The 20,162-nt window shown below is 40.0% G+C and overlaps 1 protein-coding gene across 4 annotated transcripts in view; it reads left to right on the top strand.

Annotated features, from left to right (window-relative positions):
* Positions 1–19,858, top strand: part of ENTREP1 (endosomal transmembrane epsin interactor 1) — a 31,677-nt gene extending 11,819 nt beyond the window's left edge. The window contains exons 3-11 of one of the 4 annotated variants that reach the window (XM_053932433.1): positions 2,872–2,982; positions 4,408–4,536; positions 5,309–5,416; positions 5,535–5,653; positions 9,189–9,318; positions 9,891–9,963; positions 15,849–15,998; positions 17,762–18,042; positions 19,155–19,858. In XM_053932433.1, coding sequence (XP_053788408.1) covers positions 2,872–2,982; positions 4,408–4,536; positions 5,309–5,416; positions 5,535–5,653; positions 9,189–9,318; positions 9,891–9,963; positions 15,849–15,998; positions 17,762–18,042; positions 19,155–19,361 — 1,308 coding nt within the window. In that variant the 3' untranslated portion in view covers positions 19,362–19,858. The remainder of the gene's footprint in view (positions 1–2,871; positions 2,983–4,407; positions 4,537–5,308; positions 5,417–5,534; positions 5,654–9,188; positions 9,319–9,890; positions 9,964–15,848; positions 15,999–17,761; positions 18,043–19,154) is intronic. The other 3 variants (XM_053932436.1, XM_053932434.1, XM_053932435.1) reach the window with 3 other exon arrangements.
* Positions 19,859–20,162: the final 304 nt, after the last annotated feature.

Below are 20,162 nucleotides of genomic sequence, written 5' to 3' on the forward strand. Positions count from 1 at the left end.
GCTGGATTAGGCAGAGACTTGCCAAAGGGTCAAGGGATGTGATCCTTCCCACACCTGGTGAGATGTGAAAGCTGTGGCTGTTCAGTCTGGAGAAGAGGAGGCTCAGTGGAAATCTCCTGCATCTCTATTAATAGCTGATGGGGAGGAACAAAGAATAGCGAGCTGAACCTTCTCAGTAGTGCTCACTGGCAGGACAAGAGGCTGTGAGCAGAACTGAGAAAATAAGAAACTCCTTCTGAACATGGAAGACAACCTTTTTACTGTTATGATGGTCAAAAACTGGTGTAGATTACATATAGAGATAGTCAAAACTAACCGGGCATTATATTCAACAGCTTGCTGTAGGTCATAGAATCATAGAATGTTCTGGGCTGGAAGGGGTCTTGTGGTTCCAGCTCTACTGTTGTGATGCCTGCTTGAACAGGAGATTAGATTTAAATGGTCTCAAGAGGTCCCTTCCAATCTCAGTTATTGTGTAAAAATGCTGACCAGTGATAGAGCAGAAAGAAAAAAGATTTTTTCTCTTGGCAGTCAAGTACAATGTCTTGTCCACTGTCAAGTGTGTGGTAGAGAATTTTGTGGTTATAGTTCAGATCATAGTAGTGTTTTAGATTGAATATAGAGGAATTATTCTTATCTTCTGCTCATTTGGCAGGATTTTCTGAATATTGGATTATCCATTCAAAAATACACTATGCGTATAATAAAAAACAGATCAAGATTATACTTGCACATGGTAGAATTTATTAGAGCATAAATGCAGGAAGTATCATCCTTGTTTCACATACTTATGATAATGCTCCTCTTCCTCTTTGTTCTTTGATTTCTGACATTTCTTTAGAAAAATATTCATTGTTTTGTTTGTTTTTGAAAATTTTGGGTTGGAAATCTTGATTTTAACTGTAACTTTTTGTATCACTATAGACAAAATTGTTTCTATTGCAGCTTCTGTACCACAGGAGACAACTTAAATGTGAGTTTGCTAGGGTTTTGTTTTTGTTTGTTTGTTTTGTTTTTTTAAACTTTCTTTACTTTGGCCACATTACTTCTTTTCTTCATTTATCATCAGCTGAAAAAGGACAAATACACCTCTTATTTATCTTAATATTATTTAATGACATTTGTGCTATAGAGATATTTTATGTTGAAACAGCTTCTATTTCACTTACAATACTGGCTAATTCCTAATTGTCAGTGCTCTGTGTTGAACCCAGTTGAAAAGTTTTCTTTATATGAAATACCTGTGTGTACCAATTTTTTTTCTCAAAGTCTTTTGTTAGAAGAGTAACTAAGACAATTTAGGTAAAAGCATAAGGAATGGGTTTCATTTATTTACATGCTGAGCATGGTGTAATTTTTAAAAAGTCATTTGATTCTGTGTTTGTATGGAAAAACAAATGACACTCAGAGTGCTTTCTAGAACTAAACTCTTATCTGTGGTTTTATTATTAGTACAAAGCTAGGACAAAATGCTCTTAATAATTTTTAAATTATTTTGGTTTTAGTGTGTCTAACACAAAGTAGTCCCAGTCCTCTTCACAGATTCACTAATAGCTACATCAATTATTGGGGTTTTTGGAGTTAAAATCTACCTTACAGGATAATGTTATGGTCAAACTAGTAATGACCAGTAATGTTGTAATTGAAGAGTTTAGCTTGCATAGTAATACTCTTTGGCTCTTCTCCATTCATGGGGGATTATTTCCCTGAACCTCAGAAAATGGAAACATAATTTATGCAGCAGCTGTTACCTGTTTCTGCTTCAGATTCCAGGTAGCTAACCATAGTACATCAGCTAAATTTATTTGAAAGAGCATGGTGTTCTTTGCATGTTTAGGAAGTCCTTGTTACTGGATCTCTTCTGTTAAGCTCTCTGGAGCAGAATTGAACTCATATCCTTCATAGTGTCCTTCTCTTCCTCTGTATTTTTGTCATGTTGAACTTTTTTAATTTGGACCATTTTGATACAAAGAAACCTGAGTAGTGAGCAGATTGTTATTTAAAAGGATGCTTTAGGACATTAAGAATCTGATACCTGCTTTGTGAGATTGAATGCCTAAAGGAGGAATCGTACCTTTATTTGTCTCTAAAGTAGTAGTCTTACCCATATCTTATCCTTACTTCTCTTGAAGTACAGGATATTTTTACCTGTATGAATAGGATAGGATGGTTCTTTTGTATGTCCAAAATCCATATCCAAAGTCATGTAAGCTTAGATTGTAAGGGCATAGGTGAAAGCAACACATCATTTTGTCCACTGCTTCTGCTTGTCCTTTTTTCATGTATTTATTACTCTTGCCATTGCTCATTTTCTGGCGGCATATAAATCTGAAACTATTGTCTGATTTACAAATATTCTGGTTTTAGTAGCCAGGAGGAAATAAAATCATGCAGCTCAAGTCTCTAAAATGTTTCCATCCTCACTGTACTGGGACAAATATTTTTAATATATTTGTGCTGTAAAATAATTCTGGAAATGTGCAGAGTGAATGTTGGCTTAAGATGTTTCTTCCTCTTCAGTTTTTTTTACTGTTCTGAATGTGTTGAGAGCTAAACTTGGTAGAAGAGTATGGCACACAGTGGAAGTTGGGCAACTTGCAGATCATACTTTGCACTCCAGCAAAACCTTTAATTGCTTGTGCTATTACTACTGACATTTTCAACAATTGCATAACTAGTCCAGAATAAGGAAAGAGAAGACAAAGAATTTTGGGAATAGGTTAAGACACATCAGGGCACTGAAGTCATGGGCAGTTTTGAAAAAGCAGAGTCATTCCCAGCTTCAGTTTGTGAATGGGATTTGCTCTGTAATATGTTCCTTGAGTTGGGTTCCTGTGCCCAACTGCAGTTAACTTTGTTTTGGTATTCCAGGTTAACCTGTTTGTTCTGCTGTCTGTGATCAGTTTTATGCTGAACGTGACTGGATTAATACTAGGATGTCAAGGCATTCAATTTGTGTCCAGGGTACCCAGATGCAATTTGGTGAGCACACATATTGATTTACATAGATTTCTTCTCATTAAGGCATATTAGCTGGCTGTGCTGAGATCACAAAATGTCCTGATGTAGAGTTGCAAGTAATTAAAGAACTAGCACAAGGGATTTCTGTAGTAATGTAAAAAATGTATCTGTTGAACAAAGCCTGAGTGTGGGTAATGGTGAGCTACCCAAAAAACGTTCAGTCCGTTATAATCTGTGGGTGGGATTATTCTTCCTGTTTTGCCTCAACTGGTGAGGACCATTCTGTGATACCTTACAGCAGAAGCTGTAAGAAAAAAAAAAAATAAAAGGCAGATGAAAATCACAGTAGCTTTTCAGAACACTTCCGCTTGAGGAAGATGCAGTCTGTACAAGGCAGGACAGAATGCAAAAGATTTTTTTCAAGTGGTTGTCATGAGAAATAGAAAAATCACTATTTATGAACTGGAAACTGTGGAAAAATTGAAATTTAAGGACACAGTAAAGAGTCACTTGGTGATGAAGATCAGTGTGTGTAAAAGCTTGAAGGACTTTGTGGGTTAATGGAACAGATCTTTGAATATCTATTTTCATTCATTTATTCTTTCAGGAAAGCTATTTTTGGTTCCTTGACATGCCAGTAGATGTATTGCAGTGAGAGTCCAAGATTATAAACCCTTGGGAATCTAGATTCATCCAGTATCACTGTACCAAAGCTGTAATGAGAATTAAGAATAGTATTCGAGATGAGGTGGTCAAATGTTGCAGGAGTTTCTGAGCTGTCTGTAGTTGGAAATATAGGGTACAGTAAAAAGAAATTCCAGAAATAATCAATTATTTTGTAGGGTGGCTTCTGTAGGTGGAACATTGTGACTCCAGAGTTTGAAAGCTAAAACCACAATTATTTCTAGATATGGAAACATGGAATTTCTACTTTGAAAACAAAGATGATAAGATTAATTTGAAAATGAAAGTTACAAAAAAACGGTGGTATACAGATATGGCTATTAATTATTTTACTGGGTTGAAATTATAGTCATGGGTTTCATTCCATCCATAGAAATGCAAGATATATTCTTGAACCATAAAAAATGTGTACAGTTCATATAGAGTGGTTTACACAACAGTCAGAGAAATAATTTCTAGGCTGTTGTGCATTGGAAAGAGCATAGGTGATAAAACTGCTTAGTAATCAATGCAGCTTTGATTACAACTAAGTTGTATTTAAATGTGTTAATGCATTACCCATATTGCTTTCTCTCAAATAAGAAGTGTATAGTACAGCTTTGTAATGCAGGAATCATTGGCATACCAAACTGTTCAATTATATGATCCTGTATTTTCACTCTGCTTTGTGGTCATGGGCTTAGTTTAAGGCAATAGGTTCTATATTATGCAGGTAAAAATACTGCATAAAACAGTTTAAAAATAGAGTTTTGTTTCTTAAAGATGGATAAATATGAAAACAAGACTTGTTTTTGCTGTGAAGAACTTCATCCCACTACCTGCACAGAAGCAGAGGCTGTACTGAAGCTATACCATGTGAACACATGCAGTGCTGCTCACCTTCTTCTCAAGGTACCCTGCACACACATCAATAGTACTGGTTTTATAATGTCCATGCTCATGCAGCAGAGCACTGCTGAAGTGTTTACTGGGAAAAACTCTGTTATTTTTCTGGTCTTCCACACTGGTCAGAAGCTCTTCATGGTTCTGTAACATGATGAGGAGGAGGGGGCTTTCATGTCTGGGTTTTGACCAGTGCATTGCTGAGCCATTAAGCAGTTCTTGCCTGTTTTTTGTGTTATTGCAACCAAAACTGCTGTTGAATCCAGACAAGATTAGAGGGGTAAATGAGATCTAAACTTTAGCTAATGATTTGATGTCTTTGCTGATTTTTTGCACTTCTCAGTCTTTCGTGGCTTACAAACTGCTAAAATAAAACTCCCAACCAACACCATCTTCAAACATCAAAAAGCCTTAACATTTCTTTAATGGTGATCATCTTGAATCCATATTTCCCACAGAAAAGTTATGAGGAAGGTTATAAATCTTGGATGAGTAGGTGGATAAATCACATCTGAGCTGTATTAAACCCTTCTGGATCTCTCTGTCAGGACAATAAATAGTGTAAAACAAGTTTTTGCAAATTACTCCACTCTTGAAGATTGTGCTGAAGACTTCATACCATACAGTTCTTAGAAGTAATTGCCATGATCATCCCTATTTTCTCTATTTGTTTTAGTTTTGTATTATTATTTATTATTATTACAATTTTGACATTTACATTTTGACATTTACAAATGCCATGATTTAATTTTTTAATTTCAATAATCTTCATGTTGTTCAGAAAGTTCTCTTAGCTCTTAGTGCCCTGAATGCTCTCACCGCCACAGTTTGCTTCACAGCGGCTGCCCTGCATTACTTACTGACACTGGCATCAAGAAGATCCTGCACAGTAAGTGAGCACCAGGCATTACCTGCCAGAGAGAGTGGTACAAACAGTATTAGCAGATTACATTGTTTAGTAATATTTATGGCTCAGAAGGATCTTAACAGAAGTTTTGTTTGATTAGGATGAATGTGAGATTGAGGACGAAGATCACAATTTTGATTCTGATGACTTTGTCCCGCCTGTCCCGCCTCCCTCCTATTTTGCAACTTTTAATTCTTATACTCCACAAACAGGTCACAGGTAAAATTGTACAATCCCTTTCTTTTAGTGTCTTTCAAAGTGCTGCCTAATCTTTTTTTAAGACTGTTTTCTCTGGTGAAAAAGGTTTGTGATTTTAGGGGGATTAAAAAAAAAAAAAGAAAAAACCTGTTTGTTTGGAGACAGCATAAATACAGCATGGGTAAGGGGTAAAATTTTGTGTGTTTGAGTTTATATTGTCTAGGAACTATTTCTGGGTGAGAGAAATACTACTGCTTGACACAGCTGAAAACTTAAACAATGCTGTCAAGAGCAGGTGAGGGCAGCAATGGGAAACCAGACACAACCACTTGGCAAGCCAGAGACCCTGAATGGTGTTCCCCCCATGACCTGAGTCATTCTCCTTCTCCCTTTTGGGCTCTTGGGGCTGACTGAAGGGTGTGTTTTGACTGGACTGCCTGGAAAAGTAATCCCTTACCCTGCAGGTGGCTATTTCATTTTAAAAGTAACTTGCAGGTTGGCTTTACTAGTTTATGACTCAGGTGGGACTGCATTATTCTGCTCTGAACATAAAATATTTATACATAAAGTATTATGATGCTCAAGCAGACTGTATGACGCTTGTTCAAAATTCCTCTTTTTTGCATTGTGCAGGAATGTTTAGTTTATTTCACTAAATAGCATGCATGACTTTCAAGACTATGTGTTCCTGGCAGAGGTAATTAGAGATTCTGGGATTGCCTAGAAAATGATAACATGGCACAACAGTAGGATTTAGAATGAACAGGTCCTCTGAAACACAAGAGACTGGATTTGAATTCAAAATATTACTAAAATCCTCTATTTAAGTCTTGGTTCAAGCGGCTTATGAGAACAGAGTGGAATGTGTAATGATCTCTTTGTAAGAATAATTATTTATGCTTTTCAGAGTTCTCCTTTTTTTTTTTTTTTTTTTTTTTTTTTTTTTTTTTTTTTTTTTTTTTTGGCACAGGAGGGTCTGCTGAACAGTATTTATGGCTTCTGTGGTCTAAAATTGAGTAGTTACCTTGACTGTGACTATGTTAAAACTGATTGATAATAATGCTGAAGTGATTATTATGACATCTTTCTGAAGTCAGGTTACTTGTTTTAGGGTGTTCTAGGTCGTTATACAGCAGTGCAGAAGTTAAAGTAACAGACAGGCTTTATTTCTGTTTTTGGAAGATGAGTAATTATGACTCAACCCAGGCTGAATCCTGAAAGAGTGTCTGAGATGAGATGTGGCCATTTCTCAGTCAGCCTTCTCACACTTGTTCCTCCCAGACTGTACCCTGAACTCCTTTTAGCACCTGTGCCCTGGCTTTCTGTGCTGAGCTCCCTGGTCCCTGCATCCCAAACCTTTGTGTTCAAGGAGGGTGTGACAGGAACCACATCCATGGAGGTGAGCCCCATCTGCAAGCTTCAAGACAGATACATCCCCTGAAAAGGGAAACTCTACAGTCATCAAAATTTGTGCCAAAGACAGGTTTGGAATGGGCAGGCCTTCTCTGCCACCCTTTAAATTGAAAAGTCAGAGGTCCAGCTGTCAAAGACAATTGGTTTGCTCGCTTGGTCATGGGAAACTTTTACATTTGTCGTATTTTAATGGCAAAAAACAAACTAGCCCTTCAAGTGTCTGGTCAGTTCCTATATCTACTCTTGTTATTTCATACATTAAAATGTAACAATTACATTATTTTTCAGGGTTGGAACAACTTAAACAGCGAGAGCTGAGTTTTCAGGTGAAAATCAAAATGTGAAGTTTGGCAGGAGTTGGCCTTTGATCCTTGTGGGTCCCTTCCAACTCAGGATATTCTGTGATTCTATGAAAGTGTCACAAGACATGTAAATTTAAGGAAAGAGGTGATGCATGTTGGGCAGCAAGGCCTAGAAATCTACCTCAGTTCAGTTTAAAGTATTGTTTGAGTACATCCTGGAAATTACTTTTATAATTAAGGGACTCCAAGGAATATTTTTCTAGTTGCATATTCTGTAATAAGGTTTACTATAATTGTTGGACATAGCATTAATTTTCAAGGTATGACTGAGAGGGGTAGGCCAGATCAGGCATGGTTAAAAACAAAACTAAGATTCAAAATGTATATAACTTCATGGTTTACATTGAATGTAAATTCAGCATGAACATACTAGGAAAATGTGAGGAAGTAATGTCGTTGGAGGATCCGTCTCCATCGTACTCCAAAATTATTCTGAAGCCTTTTGAAACAAATTAAGTAGATTGTAGTTAAAAACTGTTTTAGCGTATTTTGTTTCCCCCATTTTTAAGACTAAAAAAGATAATAGCCAGCTGTCAAAATATCTGCTTTCCTTTCCTCAGATTTCTCTGTGCATTACCTCCATTGCCTTCACAGGAGCCTTTCATAAGAGGGCTTCCAGCTTCTCATTTTGGAAGTTTTATTCTTTTCCTGTCTGTGCAAGTGGTCTTCCATAGACATTTCTATCATTCTGCCCTTTCCTCTGAGCTTGCAAGAAAAAAATTTTCATAGTCATCTTTGTTCCCTCCAGCCCGTGTCCAGAGAAACCCTAAATTCTGGGAAGAAGGACTTGCTTTGTAGAGAGTAGCATCCATTAGTGATAGTGAATGAAACCTGACCAAAGTTCAGAGATCAAAATACGGGTTTCTGTGTGTTTCTTGAGGTTCCTGCTCAGCACCAAATCAATAACTAAAATAGAAAAAAAAAAAAAAAAAAAAAAAAAAAAAAAAAAAAAAAAAAAAAAAAAAAAAAAAAGGCAGAGAAGAGCTGAGATGCTTTGAGTCACAGACTTCTCTGAGGATTGTGTGGGGAAGGTTTTCTTGTCAGCTCTGCTGTTGGCCACCACACTTTGTTACAGTGTTCCTGGGGCAATATAAATGTATGTTTATCAAAATTAAGGTTTCTCCAGGCACTGTTCTATTTTCTTCCTTCTCAGAGCTGCCTCCTAAGAGAAAGATGTTGCAGTAGAAGGTCTTTGGGATTTCTGCTGTGGTAAAGGTTTCAGAGAGCTCTTTGGAAGCTGTGGAGTAAGGTTAGCCATGAGGTGCATTTGCCTCATACAAGCCTTTGGAATTGGTCAACCATAATATTGTTGCATCATCACAAAAACAGCCTTCAGTTTGAATTTGGCTTTTTCTGTGCAGCTGAACATAAATCACCAGGTCAGAAGTATCTTGAATTTAGGTTATAAGTAAGAACTCAATGAGTTTCACAAAACTCAGAGCTAGGCTGTGACATTTTGTGTGACAACCTGTACTTTAATCTTTTGTAACAAAACTGAATCTCTGAAGTAAAACTGGAATGGGTTCCTACGCCCTGTACTGCCTAAAGATGTTTGAACTCTAGGGAACACAATGGAGAGGCATGTCCTGAGGAGCTAAATTGGGAATTACTCCGGCCGTCTTCTGAGACAATGTCTTGCAGATCTTGGCGAGTCCAGTATCTGTGACTTACATCCCAAAATCTGAGCTGGCACAGAAAGCTGGTGGAGTTTGGTAGCAGGTGATGTTTTTCTGCAGCTGGAAAGCCATACTAACGGATTTGATCTGTGTTGTTTATTGCAGCACACCTGTCTCTGATGTGATTTCACTGCACTATACTTATGTAATACCAATCAGAGGGGCTGAAGTGTACTGCCCTCTGGACCCACCTCCGCCTTATGAAACTGTCTGCAGCTTAAAAAGCTCTGAGCAGGTATGGGCCACAGAAGTTTAATGTCTGATTTGATTTTTTCCACTTCAGGGAGAGGTTGCACTCAAGCATGGTACATGTATGTCAGAAGGATACATTTGATTACGAATGTAGATTTCACCAAAGATTTTAATTAATCACTTACCTCTGGAACTGAAAAGTTTTCTCCAGTTGGAAAACTGCCCAGGCATGGGAGAAGGAGCAGAAAGCAATGTGGAGCACACCTGTTGCTGGTTATTCTAAAAGACCTCCTTGCTTTACTTCACTTACTCCTTCCATGAGGGACTAGGTCAAGGTTTTTGCATCATTGGTCATCCTTTTTCACTGGTGTTTTCAATAGAGAGGTGCTTTTTCTCAGAAAATACTGGATAGGATTAAATTCACTGACGTGGATGATGAATATGAATATTAGACATGCACTTGGCCTTGATTTTGCCATGGAATTAAACTCATATCACACAGTCTCTGTGTAGTTAAGAACAGTATTCAATTTCTAAGGTGGACGTTGCAGTTCTTAGGAAATGCCAGAGAGAGATGGTGACTTGTGATTATTCAACTTTTGCATTTTATTCCAGGGAGGTGCACTTCAAATAAATGGTGTGGAAGAGGTTGATTCAGGGGAAGTAAGTGACAGACAGTCCTTTCAAGGTAAAAAGTAATTTTAAAGTTTGTTCTAGAATGTTCTCTCCAACACATACAACTTAATGCAGCAGCAGTAGCATTAATTCTTTGAAAGACAGCCACCATCCTGCAAACCAGAGATACAGAATCATGATTGTTTTGGGGGTGAGAACAAGGATTAATATTTAAAATGTTTAAAAGCATAACAAGTTGTTTTCATTCAAGATAGAAAAAGAAGGATATATTTCCTTTTTAGTAGCCTGAAAGTTAGTTTTTGACATTATATCCATAAGTTGCAAGAAATGATGTCTAGCTCCAGTGCTTCCAATTGCTTAGTGTATGTCATGGGGCTTGTTAACATTTTGTTGCTAGTAAAAATAGGAGAAGGATGGAATAATGCAGTACTGTGTAGAGCTAAACTGGGAATTACTGCATTATCCAGCCTGAACTGGAAGAATTACTAAATAATTTCTGCATCCTGGTACAGGAGATAGCTAAACTACTGTTAGAGACCACATCAAGCTTTGCTTTGTACTGTTTCAGAAAATCATGCCTACAGTCCCATGTTTTTTTTAGCCTAATGTTTGTTGCAGTGTAGGCTTGTGGCTAAACATTATTAACTTTCAGCTTTTCCAGTACAGCCCACGAAAATGTGTTCCAGTTTTCATTTGGACTTGGCCATTATGGCAAGATTGTCTCATTTGCAATATCCACACAAGAGAGTAAAGACTCTAGCAGGGGGGAAGCCCCAAATCTTTTATTTGATTGTGGCCTTTCTTCTGCTAACCTACTTATTAAACTGTAAAAAAAAAAACTGGGTTTGAACTGCGTGAGTTGGAATTATTCCTTTTATATGGATTTAGGGGAAAAAGGAGTTTGCGTAGAATCATACTTTAGCCAATGTCAACTCTGTCAAAATCCCCTTAAATTCTGACAGTCTGCCTGAAACCTCTGAAAACAAGCACTTGGGTGCTTCTGGTGTCTTGCCAGCTGTGATAATCAGAATGAAACCTTTTGCTACAGCTCCTCTGAATTTCTTTCTCATAGCTTTCTTACTGGTAAAACTCCTGTTGCTTTCTCTGAGCTTCCTGAGCTCAAATAAAAAGAGGTTATCAAATACAAAGATACATGTTAAAAGTTATGAGGACTGGAAACAGGAAAAAAATAGCACAGAAAGTGCACCTGCAGTGAAGGACAGTTTTGATTTTGTTTTGATTTGTTTTGAAAAAAGGCTCTGATAAGACATTGGTTGAGGCATTTGTATTTAAAAATTTCCTTTGGAAGAATCAGACCTACCTGAGCACATATGGCAAAGGGTACCCTCCTCTCTATCATCCTAACTGGTTTGTCCAGTATTTTTTTAAATAAAAATGTCTGTAAAGAGACATTTAATTATCAGCCTGCCTGTTAAATTCAGATAAAAAAAGAAAGTAAGCCTCTTAAGAAAGAAAATTAACATTGCTGCTTTTTCTAGATGCCACAGCTTCCTAGAATTTAAGAAAAAAGAAATACACTGAGCAGTATTTCTTCGTTTATTTGAATTTGGAGTGGTGTACTACATCTGGCTGGAATTAAATTAATTTCCTTCATAGCAGCCTATGGTGCTGGTGTGGATTTGTGACCTGTGGGGAGTGTTTCAGCATTGTCACTGTTTAGGGACTGGCTGGGCATCAGTCAGCTAGTGGTGAGGTACTGTTTTTGCATCATTTGTTTTCCTTTGAGTTTCTTGAGTTTTTTCCCTCCCCACCTCACTCTAGCTGTCCTTATCTCAGCCCATGAGTTCTGCCACTTTAGTCCTTAAATTCTTCTCCCCATATCACTTGGGAAGAGTGAGAGTGACTGTGAGGGACTGAGCTGCCTGCTGCAGTTAAACCACTGCAGGAGGGAAATATAAAATGGGGGCTTATGTTGGAATTGTGGCAGAGGAAGTCTGTGGGCGGTCTCAGCAGATGCAGTGTAGCAGTCTATAAATAAAACTTGATCTTTCCGTTTATTCTGGCAGGCTGTCATGCCAGGGTATTTGTGTATGATGCTGTGATTCCCTTGGCATCATCAGGGCTGATCAACTGAGCAGAGCTCCCAATGGAAGTTAAAGCTGTGGACTACTCAGCCAGCAGAATGAGGGGAATCCTGACTGCTCTCTGCAGGAGGAGCTCTAAAGCTTCTCTGTGCCAGCTAAAATTGTTTTACTGACTTCATAATCACTCCTGTTCAGCAGAATGGGACTTCCCCTGCTGACTGTAGTAGGCAGGCAATGCAACCTTTTGCTGGTGGCCGGAAGTGCTTGGTAGCTCTCTGTATCATCACAAACTAAGTGTATGCATTTCCAGTACACACCACCACAAGACAATTATCTCTCCGAAACTTTAACATTATTAAGGATTATCTTAAGATCACAAAATCTGTTGATTAATCTGTTTAGAATTAAAAAAAAAATACCAAACAAACATCTCCAAAGTAACTGCAGCATTGTACTTCCAGGGCTTACTGCTAACACAGCTCCACTGGTGTTGAAAAGTTTAGATTGGTGAGGGATTCTTTAATCCTGCATGATTCTTGGTCTGCCATATTTTGTTGCTGGGCCTTACCTTTTGATTCGCTAGGCTGGTACCTGTTTCATACAGGTTGTGTCATTCTTTCTTCTCTTTAGAGATTTTAAGTTGCATTTGTGTAGATAATAAGGTGGTGTGCTCAACAAGTACATATCATCAAAGCTTAAATTTTCTTGATGCTCCTGCAACTGCCACATACCTGTTAAGAGTGACACCACAGATTTTTGCTGTGTTCTGAGTAAAAGACTGTTTACATTAATTTGGTTTTGTACTGGGTTTGCATGACCAAATTTTGGTAGTGGCAGGGAAGCTGCTGGAAGGTTTGAAGCTTCCTCTATGCCTGGCAGAGCTCCAAAGATGGACCTGCTGCTGGAGAAGGCTGGACCAGTTAGAAATGATGGTAACACCTCTGTAACAGCATATTTAAGAAGGGAAAAAAAGTTACTTTGCAGATGTGTTGGTAGTCAGAGAAGAGCAAAGTGAGAATATGTGAGAGGAACAGCCCAAACACCAGGGCCAGTGGAGAAGGAGGGACAGGAGGTGCTCCAGGTGCTGGAGCAGAGATTTCCTTGCAGCCGATGAAGAGGCAGCTGTGTCTCTGCAGTGGTGGAGGACCATGGGGATAAAGAGATCCACCTGTTGGTCATGAAGAACCCCCGCTGGAGAGGGTATGTGTAAAAAGGCTGTGAACCCATGGGAGGCCTGTGCTGAAGCAGGCTCCTGGCAAGGACCTGCAGGCCCGTGGAGAGAGGAGCCCATGCTGGAGCAGGTTTCCTGGTAGGACGTGTGACCCTTTTGGGGGACCCATGCTGGAACAGGACTGACCCCACAGAAGAGTGACCCACACTGCAGCATCCTAGGTAGAACTGTTGCCTGTGGAATGGACTCAAGCTGGAGAAATTCCTGGAGAACTGTCTCCTGTGGGAGGGACCCTACACTGCAGCAGAGGAAGGACTCCTCTCCCCGAGCAGTAGCAGAAACGTGTCATGAACTGACCGTAACCCACATTTCCCTGTGCTGCTGCAGGGCAGAAGATAAAGCCCGGGGAGGTGTGGGGGAAGATGTTTTTAAGATCTGTTTTACTTCTCATTATCCTGCTCAGTTTTGGATAAAATCAGCTGATATCGATGAGCTGAGTCTGTTTTGCCCATGATAGTAATTGATGAGTGATCTGCCCCTGTCCTTATTTCAAGTCATGAGCCTTTAATCATATTTTTTGTCCCCTGTCAAGTTGCAGAGCAGAGTGGCTGTGGTGGGTACCTGGCATCCAGCCAGGGGTGGCCCACTACAGATTTTTTAACTCCTGAATGATCAAGAAAAATGGTTATTGTAACATGCCAGGTGCCACTAGATGGAGATACAGAACCAAGTTTAGTCAGAAATGCACACAGCTTCATCCTGTCCTGTTCATTAAATTGTAGCACATAGTTTCACTCTTAGGAAAAGGAGGCGTGGGAAGGATCTAGCATATCACAAGAATCCAGGAAAACATTTAAGTAAAGATTTTAATTCCTTTTTAGGGACTGGTCACTGATTTACAAGATATCTAATTGCAAAAGTTGACCAACCTCTCTGACCCTATGCTGTCATATCTTGGTACAACTGCCTATATGGAGGAGGATTTGGGGCTCTCTGAGACTTAGCTTTTAGCCACTAAAGGTGTAGTTCCCTTCTCTCTGATCAGGTAGTTTAAGGTGATTTTTGTACGAGGGTGTACTAGACCCTTGTCATGGTTTGACACTGGCGCAATGCCAGCGCCCCCATGAAAATGCACCTTCCCCAAATAAATGCTGTGAGATGTTATCAGGAACAGAGCAGAGCAGGCCCAAGCTTAATAGCAAAGGAAAAAAACTTTATTAAACTACTACTAATACAGAAAACACATAAACTAAATCCAGGATGAAGATCTTTTAAACCACCCCTCCTCCTCCCAATTCCAAAAACACCCAGCCATGAAACATCACCCGGGATTCTTGATCAAATTACCACCCTTCAGATAATCTATACTTAAACTATCAAGGGAGAGAGAAGTCTCTCTTGCACCACAGGCCCCCCAGGAAACACAGCTGCCACCCTGTGTTTCCCTGTCACACATGGCAACCGCCCGGAAAAAATCTGCCAGTGTGACACTCTCCTTTCCATGTCACAGTGCTCTCACCACCGTGCATGGACAGACTGCTCATAGGGCTCCTTTAAGGATGCTTTGCCATGGACCCAAAGATACAGCAGTTCAGCTTCTCATCCTGGGACTACAGTCCCCCCCATTTTCCCCTGGGGCCGAGGGGTCCAAAAACAGGACTCATCTTCTTCCCGAAGACAGAGGGTATCACCATTCCCTCTTCAGCTCTCTTCGTTTCTCGCCACTCTTGTGCTATTTGAAGCTGAAACAGGTCTCCCTGGGTCACCACTGCATCCCCCTAAAATGCAGTCTCTATTGCAGGAGATTTTGGTTCAGTCCATGGCTAACAAGAAAAGTCCAGCTAAAAGCTACTTCACCATCTCCTCCCACCTAAATATTTCTTCTTCTAACATCTCAGGTCCCGGACTATCTTTCTTCCACTACAAATCAAGGAGGAGTAATACTTTTAAAAGCCCTCATTTCCTGGAAAGGGTTAAAAGTTCAGACTCCCTGGACGGCTGATATCTCAGTCCGGCGTTCCGCCTCCCACGCTGGGCATTCCCCCCCCTTCTCCTTCTCCTCTGCTGGCAGATTTCCAGGTGCCGCCAGGCTCTCTGTCTCTTTCCCTCCTTGGGGGGGGGGGGGGGGGGGGGGGGCAAAGGCATCTCCACTTCTCTCCACCCTTCCGTCCACAGGAGCTAGCTCGGTTCCAGACCCTCAGCTCCCTCGGCCTACCTGGACAAGGCCACGTGGCTTCCCCTCCCCCACCCAGCCCGTGGCTGGGCAGGGGAGCGTCTGCACTCTCTGACGACCGGAACCAAAAGAGAGAGTTCTCCTGGGAGTTCTTGCTTTTAACCCCCTGTCTTCTCAGAGGCGTGTCCATGCCTTCAGTGGTCACTCCAGGTGCCAATATCCAAACCTGACCACTGATTGGTTTGACCCAACTTCCTGGAAAAAATTCACTTCCATGTCAAACCACGACACCCTAGTCTCTTCTTACTCCAGTTGCATAAGGCCAAACAGGTTTTTTCTAACATTTAAACAAGGTTTAGACCAATGTTACTGTTCATTAAGTGTGGGTCTGTGTACACATACATGCACCTCTAGACCTTTGTTTCCAGTCATTACAGATTTGCAGATTTCCCCATTACAGATAGGGAAAAAAAGTCAGTCTCTAATAATGGCTTCCACAGATTAGCTTTATTTTGACTGCTTCTACTTTTATGTTTCTTATTACTCAGCTGAAGAAATTCAGGAGCCTTCCAGCAGAGTAAGTTTTTCCCCTTCAAATGCAAGCTGTGTGCCTGAAGAAGTGAACAGGAGGGCCTTCAATCCCTTGTGGAAATGTTCTCAAAGTGACCCTGTGCTCCTGCACTGCCAGCTGCCTCAAGGTGACTCTATTTTCCCTGTCAGTGATTCTGTAATGGTTCTTTAAAAGAACACTTTTCAGAAGTTTGTTACATTGAACCTGGTACCTGCAGAAATCAGCTACTGTTTTCCAGTGGAGCACCTACATAACAGTACTTTGTGCTTTGCCAAACCTTCTCCATCTAACTCCTTAGTCTTGCTGCTCTTTAGGTTTTTATATCTAGAAACAGGGTCTGTATCAGGGTCTGGGTATGAGGGAGGGGTAGTGGAAAATGAGGACAGAGAGCACACGGGATTCTTCAGTGCATTGACATCTAAAGTCTTACAAGTGCAGATGTCAGTGTGAGCAATTTAAAGCAAAATTGGCTTGGGGATTTGGTATCAGCCTATAAATTTACTCCCCTTTTCTCAATCCTCATATTGTCAAAAAAAACCCTCAAAAACTCAACACAACCCATGGTGGAGAGTTAATGAAACTGCTTTGGTGTCAGTGATCTAATTCTGTTGCTGTGGGAAAACTGTTAATGTGACTACACAGTCCGCGATACTGCTGACAATCTTGAAAAATGCATCAGTCAGGAGTCTTGCAGTTTTTACTAGAGGATATTGGAATCCCCACAGTAGCTGCTGATACATGCCAGCACTCAAATGTAAGTGCCAATGGGGCATGTTAGTAACAGCCATTTATTTTGGATATTGGGAGCGCGCCTGTCTGGATTACATTTGCTGTTTTTGTGGAATGTTTTCATGGCTTTGCTGTATCATGTGCATTGTCTAGTCTTCCTATCAACTTCCACCAGAGCAGCCCAGAGAATCTGCCGCTGAAGCACTGGTTACATGACACAGAGCCTTTTCATAGCTGTGAAAGCAGAGTGCTTCCGCTGTCCAGAGACCCCACGTCAGGAGCATTTGGAAGCTTTAGGCTTGGTGTTACCTGAAGTTAGGTCTGTTCAGCAGTTAGATCCGAGTTAGTCGTAAGTGCCATGGCATAGGAACTTACTGCAACAGAGGAATTTGCTTCAAGTTCGTGCTCTTCTTGCTGCAAAGTTTTGCATCTCCTCTTGACATTTTTTGGTCTGAAGCCAGCATTAAAGCACTTATTGAACAATCTGTAGGTGTGGTTTTGGTTTTTTTTTGTTTTTTTATTCCTTTTAATGGGGTCAAAATTTGGTAACTTGTTTACACCAAAGGCAGTGAATTTTTATTTTGACCGAAGGCAGTGAAATTAATTCTGTATTGTCCTTTGTTTAGTCCTTGAAAGGTAATTTAGAATGTTTTGGTGTGGGTTAAGTTGGTTTTCTTTTTTTCCATTTAATTTCTACTTTGTAGTATTACTAGCTTCCAGCTTTACAGGTAGCTGTTTTCAGGTACAACTTGTCCTCTTGACTGCTAATAATTACAAGTTATAAAGTGTTTAGGAGACATCATTAAAGCCATTAAACCTTTATGTTTACATTAACACTCAACACTCATTTCAGGTCTCTTTAGATCAGAAACAAGAGAAAGGAACCAAATGTACACAAAATGACAAAGAGCTTTCCAAAGGGGAAGAGTCCTTCCAGACACTTTGACATGTAATATGCACTCAGTCATAGCTATGTATGACCATTTTACAGGCATTTTGTGTAAATCCGATAGTGAGCCTTCCATGCCACCATGGCCGTGCCAGACTGTTACGTTCTACAAGGTTAAACCATGCATTGCATCCTCATTGAATCAGGAGGGGAATCTCTGGGAATACCATGAACAGTGTGGATTATTTGCTTTGTTTCATCTTTGTCTTCAGGGACAGTGCTCAACAGTGAAACTGCAACACTCGATGTAAATCCACTGAATGCTGTCACCTTGCGGAAGAGTTCAAGAGCAAAAGCTTCGTGGGGAAGACCCCAATCTCTGATAGACTATAAGTCTTACATGGACACTAAACAGCGTGTGGCGTGGATCCTTGAGCAGTCCTGCAGCATGAGCCCAGACATACATGACTTGGTGGAAAATATCAAGTCTGTTTTAAAATCAGATGAGAAACATATGGCAGAAGTTGTTGCCAGTGCCACTTTCCTTGAGCAGGTAGTTTAATTACTTGTACTGATCAAATGATGTGGAAACCCACTGCCCCTGATTTAGAAGTATAGGTTTCCATTTGCCAGTCTGTGTGTCAGAGTTTTTGGACGAAATTGGATTCCTTCAGCACTTTAGTTTCATGTAGGGAGTGTGTGAGAGGCTGTGACATTTCTTAATCTATCAGCTAGAAGCCAGAGTATGTGTTTATTTAAAAACTGAGTCAGTCTTCTATGAGGAATCATGAACTGTAAATAACATAACAGCATTTTAAACTGAGTGTGGCAGGAGAGAGGGAGATGTTATAAATAAGCATTTGCTATTGCAAACCAGAAGGAATGGAGGCTGACAAGGAAATTTATATGTCAACCCACTAGAAGCAACTTTTTTGTGATTGGCTCCCAGGATAAAAATATGACATAGTGTTAAAGAAAGAAAAACAGAAAATAGAAAATAATGTGCTTAACATTAATGGAATGAATATCCAGAAATTTCAGACACTGAAGATTTCATCAAACAAATGTTTTGGTAACTTACAGACCATTAGGGCAGATAAATTGATTATGCATAGCACAAGTGATTTGCTATGACAGCTGGTTTTGGTTTGAGTTCTCATGCAAAATGCATCGGTGTCATTTAGGCTCTGCAAATAAAGTGGGATTTCCCACTGCAGCCTTCAGGCAGCAAAAGCCTTGACAAATTTGACAGAAACAGAAAAAGGCTCCTTAGGAGAGTTTAATTTATCACACAGGCCTGAGGGTTATTACAGTTCAGTGGCTTCTGCAAGGAAGAAACATCATGTTCCTTTTAAACCATACCAGACATGCCACAGGTTGGAGTGAGAGCATTTGTCTGCACCTTCGAGGGGGAAACCAAACCAATCTAACAAAAACCCCAAAACCAACAACAAAATAAAAAATCACCCCACCCCTTCTCCCAAGTAGGACTGCTGTTCCCATGCCTTCTTGGCAAACGCTAGGGGTTTTACAGCTTTTTAAATTATTCTTTAAACATAACAGACAACACTACAACTAGCTTCTTCCTATTTGGGTAAAAAACTGTTTTAATGGAACAAGAACCTGAAAACAAAACTGATTTAAACTTCTCTTTTCTTTTTAAAGGTGATGATACCTGTCCAGCAAGCCACATCCTTGAAAGCCCATGTGTTACCTTCCAGATTGCATCCTGGATTGCTGTACCTGGAGAGCTGTGGTGACCTGAGTACTTTTATCACAGAGGGAGAACAGCTAGCAGAGAGGAGAATCCAAAGAGCAGAACATGAACGGCCTCACAGTGTCATTGGTGTTCTCAGAGAAACTGTGCTTTGAGCTGGTTTTTTGGTTATTCCTCAGCAGAGCACTACTGTCAGACATATACATACTGCAGAAGAAGATAACCTCTGGCAAATGGGTGGATGGGTTTGTTGGTAATCACCTTCTTTTTTTAATACTCTTATGCACAGACCCCAAAGGGCGAAGATTATTCTACAAAGAGTAATAAGCAGATTGAAAGCTGGCCTTTACTGGGCTCTCAGCTGCAGCTCGTCTGTTTGTGACACATTGGTGCCCTGCATCTCTGTGAAGTTTGGAAATGTGTAGTTGTGGGATATGATGATCCTTGTGGAAGGAGCTGTCAAAAGCAGTATTGAAGAACTTTGCAAATTTTTGGTACTTTGGTTTAAATGAAAATCTCCTGTCAAAAAATGGAGACTTTCAGATACAAACTAAGTAAAACAATGGTGTACAGAATTCTAAAATTCTTCTTTATAAAAGAAGGTTGTTGATGTGCAAACTGGACTAAAATAAAATCTGTCTTGAAGAAGTGCTCTTTTGGCACAGTGAACTTCTCTCTTAATGGCAGAACATTATTTTTGTCTTAATGGTGGAACAACATCCAAATCCAAAAGCACAGGTCTTCTGCAACAGGTGGTGCTGGCTTGGTACTGTCCCAGGAAGAAAGGCATCTCTATGTAGTCTCATTTAAAATGCTGTTTATAACAGCAAGTGCTATGAACAAGAAGCTAGTATAGCTAGGAATATTTTATATTCCTTCAGGTGCTGGGAACCTCAGATTGTGCAGCATCAGGCAGGGCACAAGTTTTGCAGATTCCAACCATTTTACCCCATTTA

The sequence above is a fragment of the Vidua chalybeata genome, chromosome Z (assembly GCF_026979565.1).
Source record: "Vidua chalybeata isolate OUT-0048 chromosome Z, bVidCha1 merged haplotype, whole genome shotgun sequence".
Classification (NCBI taxonomy): domain Eukaryota; kingdom Metazoa; phylum Chordata; class Aves; order Passeriformes; family Viduidae; genus Vidua; species Vidua chalybeata.